This window comes from Vigna unguiculata, chromosome 11 (assembly GCF_004118075.2).
Source record: "Vigna unguiculata cultivar IT97K-499-35 chromosome 11, ASM411807v1, whole genome shotgun sequence".
Classification (NCBI taxonomy): domain Eukaryota; kingdom Viridiplantae; phylum Streptophyta; class Magnoliopsida; order Fabales; family Fabaceae; genus Vigna; species Vigna unguiculata.
The window spans coordinates 6,522,166-6,535,184 of NC_040289.1; the positions used below are offsets into that span (position 1 = coordinate 6,522,166).

The following is a 13,019-nucleotide window of genomic DNA, read 5'->3' on the forward strand; positions in this document are numbered from 1 at the left end:
AACTTTGCCATTTGAAAAATCTTTTGAAATCAACCATATATGTTTTAAATCACGTAAGCTTCATCCAAAGGCTTTTTATAACAAGGATAGAAAGGGCAAGTGCAGAAAAAAGATTTGTTTTATATTAGTTCCCTCAAATTGAATTACGTCTGATTCTCCTTTAACAAATAAAGGTTCCATTAATCAAAATTGATTAATAAAACAAGTACTACAACAAATATTCTCTATATAGCTCCTAGATACCCACAATCTTTACAAAAAATCGTTTTCCAACTATTATTTAATATTAAATCACTTGACTTTCACCAATTCAGTTTGATAAAGTATACAATTCACAACGAGAGGATACACAATTAAGCACCGAACTCTTTAGCTAAGGCAAAAGTTGTGAACTCAAGCTATAATGGGCACAAAGTATTGTAGAACGTTTCTAAGAGATTTTTCTTTCAATCTTGCCCTTCTTGTCTCTTACATATTGTTCGTTCTTCTATATTTTTCTACTTGTTTTTTGACATTCTATATTTTTCTACTTCTAGTGAAGATTCCTCATATAGTGCTGAAAAAGAGAATAATGGGATCAACAACTTTTGCTTTTTCAAAAATTGAAAAAGCAACTTTTGACATGGTACTCTGATCAAAAGAAATATAGGAATTAGGAGTCGATGTCCATTCTAGGCAGGTTGCAAAGCTCATAGGATGTTAAGAACCAACTCTCCTAAAAATTCAAACTGTTTAGACTTGGCATCAGTCTTAAGTCTATAAAATGGAGCGCTATCAGCAGTTTTATTGTCAGGACCAACACTTCCAACATTCGACTTTATTCTCTCATCATTCAATAACTCAACGTTGACAAAGCCTGAATTGACATATAAATAAAACATAAATACACAAGCAAGTTTCTACACTTACTTCACTAAGAATGAGAACCCCTTTCTTTTTCTCCTGGCAGGCCACAAATTCATAGCTGACAAGATTCATTCCATCCCTCAAAGAAGTGACTAGTGCTACATCTGGGTAAGCAGTAGCGAGTTTAAATAAAAAATTAGCATAGAAGTTACAATATAATATACTGATTACCAGAAATAAAATAATAAAATTTAATGCTCCAAAGACAATTAAGAATTCAAGAAAATGAGTAATGAAGTATTAACATACACGAGGAAGAGCCCCAGACGCATCGAACATGCTTTCACCATTACCCAAAAATAAAAGTCCAAAATTGTCTTATTGTTAGAGTTGATTTCACATAATGTACCCAATTTTTCAGTACTATTTCCTGAATACATACCATAAATGAACAACATGGAAACAAATATTTTGGTACTAAATTTGGTGTCCATGTCGATTGAATTATTAAAAATGAATTACATTGTATATCCCTTGTATGGTTATTTGCACGAAACATTTTTCCGGAATTTGCAAATGAGCCATCAAATGATAGAAACTACTAAAAATGTAAAATTGTCGCCTTTCTATATAACATATAAGAACTATATGTCAATAAGTGGAATAGTAAATATCATGAATCATGATTAAATGAAGATTGCATTGTATTAATTAGAAAAGGAACATTGGCGCTAATCAAGACAACAACCACAATAATCATGCTTCAAGGAAGCAATCAGATTTTAAGACAATTAGGTATACTCAGGCTGCGGTTTGGGTGCTAGGGTAGCCTACCACCCTGAAATCAGTTTCCAATGCCTTACCTTTTGCTATATAGACAAATTTATACATAGTAGACAAAGAAAGGGAAGAAAAATGTACACTACATTCAGTGCAATATTCAAAACAAATTTTCTCTTTAATTTCATCATTTACAAAAAGCTCTAATGTTGTGTTTGGATTAGAAGATGGATTTGGAATGGAAATGAGTGGATTTGAAGGAAAAAAATGTGAAGGTGAGGTTGTTTAGATTAAGGGAAAGACAATGAGAAATGAGAAGAAAGTTTATAAAAGTTTGTAAATGATTTGATTGATGTATATATTATTTATTATATTACTATATTATTAATTATAAAACTTAATATTATTAATGCTTATTATTATTATTATTATATTATATGTAAACTTTTCCTGCATTTCTGTGTACGTGAGGAAAGAAAGTTACAAAAAAAATATTACATCCCATTTTGCCTCATTTTTCAACTTTAATCTCAAATCAGCGCTCCCATGCTTTCCATGGTTTGAAACAAACAAGGGCTAAGTCATTTCTAAGAGCACGCTGGAAAATACTTTCAACTTTAGGCATAGAACTTTAAGCATAATAAATTAGTATAAGCTAACATCTGACAAGTTCACAAAAGTAGTTATTCACAGAGTAGCTCTCAATCAAATTAAAGAAAATGTAAAAGCACAAATTTACCAGTAACAGCGTACAAAGCGCATAGTTGATAAAAGTCAAGTGAGCGATCCTGTTGTGACAATAAAAGTGTAAGATTATCAAGCATAGAAAATTCTTCAACCTATTCAATATTAATAGTGTTAGTAAGAGTTGTAGACTAATGATTAATCATCAGAATGAGCATATAAAATTATCAAATCATGCTTAGAAATTCAGTGGAATTATCACATTAGAAAAAAAAAAAAAATATATATATATATATATATATATATATATATATAAATAAAAAGACTCACAAATATGGGACAGATAGGAAATGGAAACCAGACCAACGCTCCTTCCCCTATTTTCCCTCTTCTATCTAATTGCATAAAATGACAAAATCATACTTTCAATAAATGAAATGTGAAATTTTACATATACAGAAACAGTTGATTGTTATGAAGATGGCAGTTTTTTTTTTATTCTGTCAACCCAAGCAAGACCAGTGCAGAGGACCAATTTCTTGAATATTTCTTGATCAGGTTGCGTCAGGACATTTGGAGCCTAATCTGTCCCCACAACCCAAAGGACCAGATGCAATTAATTGTTGGGTTTATATATTTTTTTCATATGAATTATAGTCATCGAGAGATTGTGGTTTTATATAAATGACATTAGTCTAACACACATAAAACATTTAACACCACTTTTAATCCAAAACCTTAAGGCAATATGGTCATAAGTCTTTAGTCTTATATAACATTTAACTTTGTCTTTTTTACTCGATGTTAGACTTTGACTCACACTTGGATTATTCTTAACAGAAATGGAGGTAGTCCACAACATTGAAGAAGCCATGAAAAAGGTTTGAAGTAGGGGCATTTGGTGGCAGCAACAATACCCATGCGTCCTCTAGTGGGACTGGAATTCAACAAGGATAGACCATGATATCTTCTACATCATTTGCTGCCAAACCCTGTTTGTTCATAGGGTGTTAGAGTCTGTTTTTTAGTAGTTAACGGTTGACAACTAACTATTTGTTAACTAACTCTTTAAATAGTTAGTCCGGGCCTAAAGAAAGGAGTTTTTGGAAAAAACAGTAGTATTCTTCTTCTCTGTTTCTATTCCTATAATCAAGAAGTCTCGAAGTTCTTTCTTTCATAGAATTTCCTGCAATTTTGGATGCTTTGAACTCTATAGTTCCTACCATCTTGTGTTTTTAGTAGTTACTGTATCAACTTGTACGTAGAGCCTCTCGTTCTCATGGCACGCTTCTTTTGGGGCATGGCAGAATTTGCGCTCTCGCATCAAGAATTATCAGGCCAAGCAATGGCCCTTATTCCAACTCAGTAATCTTGGTCAAAAAGAAAGATGGAAGATGATGATTCTGTGGATTATTAGGCAGTAAATAATGCTACAGTCCCAAACAAGTTTTCAATTCCTAACATAGAGGAGTTGCTAGATGAATTAAATGAAGCCACATACTTCGCTAAAATAGATATAGAGGCAAGTTATCACCATATCAAAATGCATGAACATGATGTTCTAAAACAACCTTCAAAACTCACCAAGGACATTGTCGGTCTCCAATTATGTCATTTGGGTAGGGTTAACAAATGCCCTGAGCCACTTTCCAATGCACTCTGAATGGCACACTTATCGTTCTTTGCAAGTATGTGTTTGAATTCTTATGTGGCATTTTGGTCTATAGTAAATATTGAGAAGATAATTTGGATCACTTGAGACAAGTATTATACACGCTCTCAGAACATTCTTTCTTTGCAAATTTTAAAACAATGTCATGTTTTCTTTCTTTTTATTGCGAGTTTTCCTAGCAGGTTCTATTTTCCTTACATTAGAACAAAGATCCCACATGAAGGACAATTGAGTTAGACAAGTCAATAAAAGAAAGAAAAGAGTATCCTTGTATTGTTTGTGGTAGTGACTTGGCAATAATACAATTTCAATAAAATTATAACTATGTTAAGAACGCACCAAGTGATGTATAGGAACTGTAGTTAACGTTCCAAATCTGCCATTGATGCGCCCAACTATTTCATGAACCTGGCTTGTAAGCTTTTGATCTGAAAAAATGTAAGAAATTTGTTTTTTATCAGTCATGATTCCAAAGCCAAAACTAAGGCGCCTTAATCAAAAATGTATAGAAAAATAGTAAATCATGTTTGGCGTGCCAATGTGTATGTTCCCAACACTAGGCATTTCAAACAAATTGAATGAGGAAAGAGACGAGTAAAACTCGGTATCCCAGGTATGAACATTAAGAATGAAGTGTAAAGTGAATGTGGCATAATAATAGTGCAACGAACATAATATAATGACTATGACTTCAGTATTTGACAAAATATTTTTTTTTTCATTGTGAAAGATTGATACATATAAAACAGAGACAAAACTGCAGAATAATGTATAGATATCTGAGATGATTTGCATTAATGCTGGCAACTTAAAGTACAAAACAATTTATTTTTGTCCAACATAAGATTCTAGAAAGTCCAAGTATAAATAAGGGTTTAATAGAAAACATTATAACTTTTACTTTAAACGAAATGACAACTTCCTTCTATTTTTAGAAGACATAATCTTTCATTTGTTGAAACAAAAATAATTTGAAAGTGAGCAGCCTTTTTTAAAGCAACTATACCAAAGAAGCCACAAGAACAAATAAAATAATGTGAGTAGCATACACTCAGGAACATCTGTTCTTGTCGGGACAGCGATTTGTAGCAGAACAACTTTATCACGCCAATAAGGATCTTCTTCCAAAAATTTTTCAAACGCTAAAATTTTCTGAGGGATTCCTTTAATCATATCAAGGCGATCAACACCTAACATTACCTGTCAAGGCAAGAAAAAGGTTGGAACAATTCAATTAATAGAACCGAATCAAATAAGCACTTAGATCATATAAAGAAAAGTGGCTGTCATGGGTTCATGGCACTGCATGCCAAACAAATACTTATACCCTGAAATTCTGAAAGCAACATTTTCATTGGGTCAGTCCCAAATTAAATCCCCCACTACTAGAACAATGTGGTAAAATGTGTAATACTTTCTAAACAAATCCGAAAGAAAATCCATTCCTTACTAGTACCACACAGAGATAGCAATAGCATGGTAACTGCTCTGATTAAGTTATATTGAAGATCAATGACAACCTCTCCTTAAAAGCTTAAGCTATTAGGTGCTCACAAAATATTTACATCTAACAATTCCCGTCACACAAGACCCACTTTGGCCCAAAAATGGAGTTTGACATCGCATAAGTCAATTTGTGCTGAAATTCAAGCCTTTTTAGTGAAGAATACACAGGGAAACTTAAACCTCTTTATAGAAGAATGCACAGGAAAAGTATTAGTGTTGAGCACGTCCTAAAGCCAATTTCAAGCTCAAGAATGGTTTTATACCTAACAATGATGCAACTTTCTGCGGACAATAAGAGGTCGAGTTTTATTTTAAGAATAGAAATATAATACAAGCAAAATATTTCTATGCTTAATTATTTACCCACCATTATTATTTTCTTGGAAATACTAACAACAAATGAACAACTCCAAGTAATATAAACCTAAAATTTGTTTCCAAACACAGCCTATGAAATTTAAAATTGTATTAAGATATTTAAGAAATTTGGGCACAGAATAAATCAAATAGTTCCTGACATGAGGTCTTAATACGTATAGGATAGACTAGTAAGTTGGAGGTACAGTTGAATAGTGATTTGTAATAGTGGCACATCTTATATAGTAGTATTTAGAACGCGAATTTTAGAGAATTTTCGCATGATTTTAAGGATTCACGTAGTGGCCAGCAATGGCTTCATTGTTTTTAACTCCAATTTTCTTCCCTTTCCAACCTATAAGTTTTCATCAATGCCATCATCTATATTTTATCTTGCCAATCCTTAAAAGCCTTTCACTTTGTCAGAATAAGAATAAATCCCTTACTCGTGAATACTGAAAAGCAAGAAGCGTAAATCTAAAACAATGCCAAAATTACTAGGAACAAGTAAAATAAGTTATTAGATATAAAGAAGTGTTTGCTATAAAGTTAGAGAAGCACCTTTCTGCCTTTAAATCTTTCTTGTAGTTCTTTGATGTGATCTTGTACTGCTGGAAGGTCAAGAGCTCGAATAAATCGTTCCGAGTCTATACCAATTGGAAACTGGCATTCAAGAGAACAGAGTCAAATTAGAAATTTGAATTTTAAGCTCAACATCGTAATTGATTAAATCTTGAATTTCATATAAAAATTTCTTCTTCCAGTCCTCCTTTTTTAATAGGTAAAGTTAGGGGCAAATTTTTAAACAACTGTTCAAATGACAAAGCAAGAGTTAGCTTGTAGACAAATTTTGTATCACATACTGCAGCAACTCGAGTTAGCTTCCCTTGATACTCAACCCCATAAGGTGTACCTTCAAGTCCAAGGATGCGAGTACAGGCACTAACAAAATGTCTTGCATAATCATAGGTGTGAAAACTGCAAGAAAATTTATTTCAAATCAAATAAAAACAATAAAAAAATAAAAATGATTAAACCCAAGAAGACGACATATAAACAAAGAAAATTCCAAATTAAGAATCTAAAAGAAACATACTTCTAAACTAAATGGAAAACTTTAGCCGAGTAAACTTGAAGTATAGCCCCATACTTCCATGATTTACATGACTAATACATAGGTAATAATACTCGTAACAGTTCAAATTTTATCATGATAAATGGCTTCATGATATGTATTCATATGTAATCTGTTTCCTGCGTTATGCTTTTAGTGGGTTGGTGTAATACTCTCAAAATCCATTTAGACACACTTTTGTATAAGCATGGTCCTCTGTATCCACTACCAGGACTATCAACCCTCTCCAATAAAATGATTTGCAGTCACTTTGACCAGTGGTTTGTCAACCCATCCACAAGGAAACTGAGAACATTTAGTCATCAGGCAGTAGTTTTCACCAATTGGGGTTACGGGGGTTACTGTCCGGTGACTGCAGTTGTTAGTTTCATGTATGTAAATTAGCTGATTAGACAGAAAGGAAATTGTTAGTATCCAGTTTCATGGAAAATACTAATATATAATAATGTTTATTCTCAAAATTTGCTTATATGAAATAGATACATGGAAGATAGAAGGTAGCTGAAGATATTTGCGAGAATCGAAAGGAGGAAATCAAGTCCACCTCTTTATAGACGAGAGGTACTGGGCATACCACAAACATCTATAACATGATCATATATATATATATATATATATATATATATATATATATATATATATATATATATATATATATATATATATATATATATATATATATTTAGTTTAGGAAACAGGATTTCCTATCAAGTGCAGTTTGCCAGCCAATGGTTAATGGCAAATTCGATGTACTAAACTAGTGGTTTATTATAACTTGCCCCAAAACAGTCAAGACATACTTGGTAAGCATTTACAGGTTGAGTCTAATGACAGCATCTTATATATCTACACAAATTGTCAAAAAGTCCCCTGAAAATTTTATTATCAAATCACGTGCCCGTATCAAATTTATAATAATGATACCAAAGCGTGACTGCTAAATGGAGGAGCCAGATAGGACTTACCCAACTAAATCAGCAGCGAGAACGGAATGCAGGAGCTCTGAACGAGATGGCAGTGTCCTGTGAATTTCAGAAGATGGAAAAGGGGTGTGGAGAAACCATCCAACTTTCATTTTTTTGTTATGTTTCTTTAGGCATTTTGGAAGGAACATAAGATGGTAATCATGGCACCAAACAACATCACCCTCTTCATAGTGCTTGTTCACAACATCAGCAAACATCTGATTTGCTTTCTCATATGCCTCAAACTGAGACTGAAAACTGCGTGTGGTGGCAAGGCGGTCTTCTTGTGGAAGTCCAAGGTAGTGGAAAAGGGGCCACAATATATTGTTGCAATAGCCATTATAATACTGATGAACAATCTCTTCATCAAGAAATACAGGGATACACCTCTGCAACGCACAACAACTTTCATGAATTATTTACAACATTTTCTTCTACTGAATATAGTATACGGCGGAAACAACGTACGGGAACACGTGGCATGTTAATAAGTGCTTAATTTCTGTCTTTATAAAACAATTAGAACTAATTAAGAATTATGATACCTACTACTTCTAAATTTACGCTCTCTATATTGCCAACATCAACTAATTTTTGTAACATTAAAAAAACTCATAAAAATTGAAGATATACAAAAAAAATTACAGCAACATAGCACACTCAATTAACTGAGATATTTAACCGTATACCTTTTCAGCCAACGCTTTAGTAAGTGCCTTCTGTCCAATCTCATCTGGCACGTTCACTCCAGCCCAACCTATCCACCTTGCCTCAAACTCCTTCACACCTTTGTAAAAGAACATGATCATGTTAGAGCAGATGAAGACGGTAATTTAATATTTTTTTCTCTCTAAAATCTCATTGAAATAATTAAAAGAAATTGTATAAATATAATCTTTAAATAAATTATGTTTAGAATTTAATTAGATTACACTAACTCTATAGAAGATGTATAGACTACCGTTAAATCATATAATAACATGTATAAAACAAAATCAGTTTAAAAATCATTAATGTATAAAAGCCAGCCCAAACTCTTAATTTAGTACAAGTTTAAATAAATTTCACATTCAACATAGCTGTAAACTTTTTTTCTAAACTACCCATTATTTCGAAAGGCAAACAATGGGCGCAGACATAAAAAAAGGTGTAACAGTTACACCGCCAACCACACTGATACATTTAGTCCTACGACTTGAAAAGCCGTCACAAATTTGGAAGGAAAAAAGAATAGAAATACTATTTGTAATTATTATCCAACCAACACCAAAAAAAAATCTGAGATGTGGTAAATATGATAGAAAGAAAACTCTCGATTAAAAAAGTACAAAAAATTACTTTTCTTTAATTTAATAACCTTGACTTACGGTTTTATTACTCTTTTTAAAAATAAAATATAATAATGAAATAAGTATTTAAAAGTAGATATCAATAATAAGCAATATTTTTCTATAAAAAATTAATAGAAATGATTACGAGGTAATTTATGGAAATTTTGTCACGTTAAATTCTCTAAAACTTTGTCTTTAATTTATACATAAATAAACTAATTTTGATTTTAGAAAAAAATATTTTCATAGAAAACCCTTGAACTTCTTTTGGTAAAAAAAACGGGAAACTATGTTGGATGAAAATGATTAAAAGCAAAATTTAAATTAAGGATATTTGATTGAAAATAAAAATACAATAACTGGGGGGCATGAATCCTCTCTAATTAAGAAAAAAAAAATCAAGAGTAGAGACTGTTAAAATTTCACATCCATCAATGTTTTTGCTATACTTTTTATATTAAAATTATTAAATTAAATAACTAAATGAAGGTTGAGATGTCATAGCATTCTATAAAAACAGTACAAATACTATAACAATCCCATCATTTAAAAATTATTCTTTTAACCAAATAAGTACAAACATATGACCTATACTCAATCCCTTCCTTTCAGTAAGGTTCTTGTGAATGGAATAAATATGTTTGGAAATCACGATTCCATTAATTACTTAAAAATACTGGTACAGCCAAACAAGTTATAATGCCTTTCCCCATATTTTACACCTATTTATATCACCCAAAAAAAGTTATTAATTAATCTGAAATTTTGTCAGCTGAACGAGTTCAGAATTTATTGAATTTTTTTGATATTGTCTTTTGAGCACTAAAATTATACTAATACTTTAAAAATAATTTTAACATATTTTAAAATTTTAGAATCATTGACCATCAAAATGTTTTTCTGAAGGCGCAGCAGAACAGCAGAAAAAAACTCAGCAAAATCAAAATTCTAGCTGAACCCTCTCTCTTCCATCAGAAAATACAACACAGAAACAGCATGATGATAATCATGGTGACAGCCACTTACCTAACAACGCGCTGACGAGACCACCGGCACTTATCTCCAACGACCACGCGTCCTCGCCTTTCCTTACTGCCGACACCGGCAACCTATTAGCAACCACCAACAGCCTCTGTCTAAACGGCTTCGTTTCATGCCTCTCTTCCCCCACCCCCTTCCTCACCCTACTCCCTTCAACACCATCACCCGCCTCGCTCACTACTTCCCTCAAACGCGCCTTCTCCTTCTCGAAAGCCTCACCACTGCTCCCATTGACCTCATTCCCCTCCTTCAACTGAATCACTCTCCCACTCTTCCGCAGCTCTCTCTCTCTCAGAAGCCGTTCCACACGCCCCGGTATTTGGTTTCCGTGGTACTTGTTCCCAGGCATACGCTCGTTCTTCCTACACACCACGCTTCAATAATCAACAACAGTTTCTTCCAACCTGCATTCAAAAACACGCTCCATCAACAACAGTGAACACAAAAACAAAAATCCAGCAAACAAACCAACGGAAAACATTAATCATAAACAACCAATTTGTTCGGTCCAACGCGTTGGAGATTTTTGACATTCGAAATATCTATTTCAGTAAAACAGAGATTCACAGAGGAGTTTAATTTAAACGAATGCAGCAACCACATTGCATGGAGTAAAACAAAATCGCGAACATTCAGATGCAGTTTTCGAGCGTTTTTTTTTTTTTTTGCTGACATTCTTCTATCAGAATTCTAGGTTTTCTTTCCTATAATACAAATGCTCATTAACGGAATTATCAATTATCAAATACGACGAAACTATACAAAATTGATACTAACGGATTAGAATTTGACTATATAACCAAATCAAATGTTTAGTTCGAACATAAATTTCTCTGGAAAAAAAGTAACAATTGCGTTCTTCTACACGAACAACAGCATAAGCATGTGAGAAACTGAGATATGAACCTTTCGTATGATGAAACCGTTGCGAAAATAAGAACGCAGTGAAAAAACAGTGATGAACATAGAGAGAAAAAGTTTGAATAGAAATTGAAGAGTAACCTCGCTCCGTGAGGTAGCGTTGAGGAGAAGCAAGAGACAGAGAATCCTGTCCGCGAAATCTTTGGGAAGTGTTTGGACAGCGAGTTAACAGCTGTGTATGAAGAGGTGGGAAGTGAGTGGAAAATTTTGAAGAATCTGAATGACAAAGAATGTTGAAGCTAATGGTATCACTTAGAGAAAAGAAAGCGGAATAGTGGAATCCCCGTGTAAGTTTCAGAAGCCACTTTAAAACGCCCCGCCCATGCAGGTAACACATAACCAGAAGCAGAGTTCAAAATGGGAGCCAAAAACTTTTTTTTTTTTTTTTACGTTCAAAATTGAAGTAAATTTGGTAAGCAGAATTTCTCAAGAGGAAATTTAGGTGTGATTTTTTTAAGATTTTTTAGTATTATTATTTGGGTGGTGACCGAGAAACACCCCATATCTCAATAAATCGCTATCCGACATCCATCGTATCATATTTTTATTTTAAAATATAAAATAATTTAAAGGAAATCAACTAAAATTAAAAATATCTTATTTTCTTTCTAGCAGTTGTGTTATAGATGTAGAAAAACTTTTGAGTTGTTATTTTAGTTAAAAGTAACTTTTATTCTTTGTATAATGTATATTTAACTTTTTACTAGAGTTATTGAAAAGAAATGTCTTTATATAATATAAAATATTTTCAAAGTAGTAAATATAATAGTAATCACTATAATGAAAGTGATGATAGTGAATAGAATAAGTTATTGTAATTATTTATGATCTTGACCGATTTTTAAATAATATATATTCAAATATAATTAAGACTTAAGTATATTTTTCTATCTTGTAAAATTAGTTTGTCCTAATTTTGATTTTTATACTTTTTTTTTCTATTTTTATAAAATTTGAAATCACTTATTATTTTAAATTATTATTTGTAGTCCCTTACGTTCATTTAAAATAAAAGAATAACATTTACAGATCTTTTAACAGTTTTGTTCAACTAATATATAAGAGAGAAAAAATGGTTTATCCTTTTAAGGTTTTCTTAATATTTGTTTACTATTTTTAAGAATGAGTTTTATTTTTTTTTCTATCTAGAGAGAGTGGTATTGTAGAGTTCTTATGTTATTATTCAAGTACTTAATAGTGGTTCTTAATTGCTAATTGTATTTTGATCCTAATAACATTGGAATAATGTTGTAGACAAATTTTAGTATTTCATGTAAGTTAGTATGATCTTTCACATCTTGAAAGAATTATTCTCATTATTGGATATACACTAGTAGTGTGAAAGTGCATGTCTAAAAAAACTATGACAAAGAAAATACTTAATATTTAAGTGTGTCCATTATTGTCTCAAAGAAAATACTTAATATTTAAGTGTGTCCATTATTGTCTCACAATTTATGTAACCTTACTTAGTGAATCGGTTCATAATCTACCATCATTTTTCAAGTAAATACTACTCATAATGAAAGTGTATTAGTTGGTTTTAAAGTCATAATAACAAAATATGAGACAAACAAATTTAACGAGAATAATTTATCTTTGTGGAAACTAAAGATGAAGACAATTTTAAGAAAAGAAAATTGTGTAGATGCACTTGAAGAAATACTACCATGAAGGAAGGAAATCAATAGCTATGTCACCGCAAATTTACATTTAACAAAGCCATATGTGGTTTTGTTTAGCATTAAGAAAAAGACTACTACAAAGGACATTTAGGATAG

General features: G+C 32.0%; 1 protein-coding gene across 3 annotated transcripts in view; it reads right to left on the minus strand.

Moving 5' to 3' along the window:
• Window positions 1-13,019, minus strand: part of LOC114169734 (alpha,alpha-trehalose-phosphate synthase [UDP-forming] 1-like) — a 41,659-nt gene that overhangs the window by 6,112 nt on the left and 22,528 nt on the right. Inside the window, exons 1-10 of one of the 3 annotated variants that reach the window (XM_028055004.1) lie at window positions 11,320-11,569; window positions 10,303-10,721; window positions 8,635-8,732; window positions 7,946-8,334; window positions 6,709-6,823; window positions 6,407-6,508; window positions 5,032-5,182; window positions 4,322-4,410; window positions 2,366-2,414; window positions 910-1,010 (exon numbers count right to left, since the gene is read on the minus strand). In XM_028055004.1, the coding sequence (XP_027910805.1) occupies window positions 910-1,010; window positions 2,366-2,414; window positions 4,322-4,410; window positions 5,032-5,182; window positions 6,407-6,508; window positions 6,709-6,823; window positions 7,946-8,334; window positions 8,635-8,732; window positions 10,303-10,666 (1,458 nt within the window). In that variant the 5' untranslated portion in view covers window positions 10,667-10,721; window positions 11,320-11,569. Of the gene's footprint in view, window positions 1-909; window positions 1,011-2,365; window positions 2,415-4,321; window positions 4,411-5,031; window positions 5,183-6,406; window positions 6,509-6,708; window positions 6,824-7,945; window positions 8,335-8,634; window positions 8,733-10,302; window positions 10,722-11,223; window positions 11,570-13,019 lie in introns of those variants that run through there. The other 2 variants (XM_028055005.1, XM_028055006.1) reach the window with 2 other exon arrangements.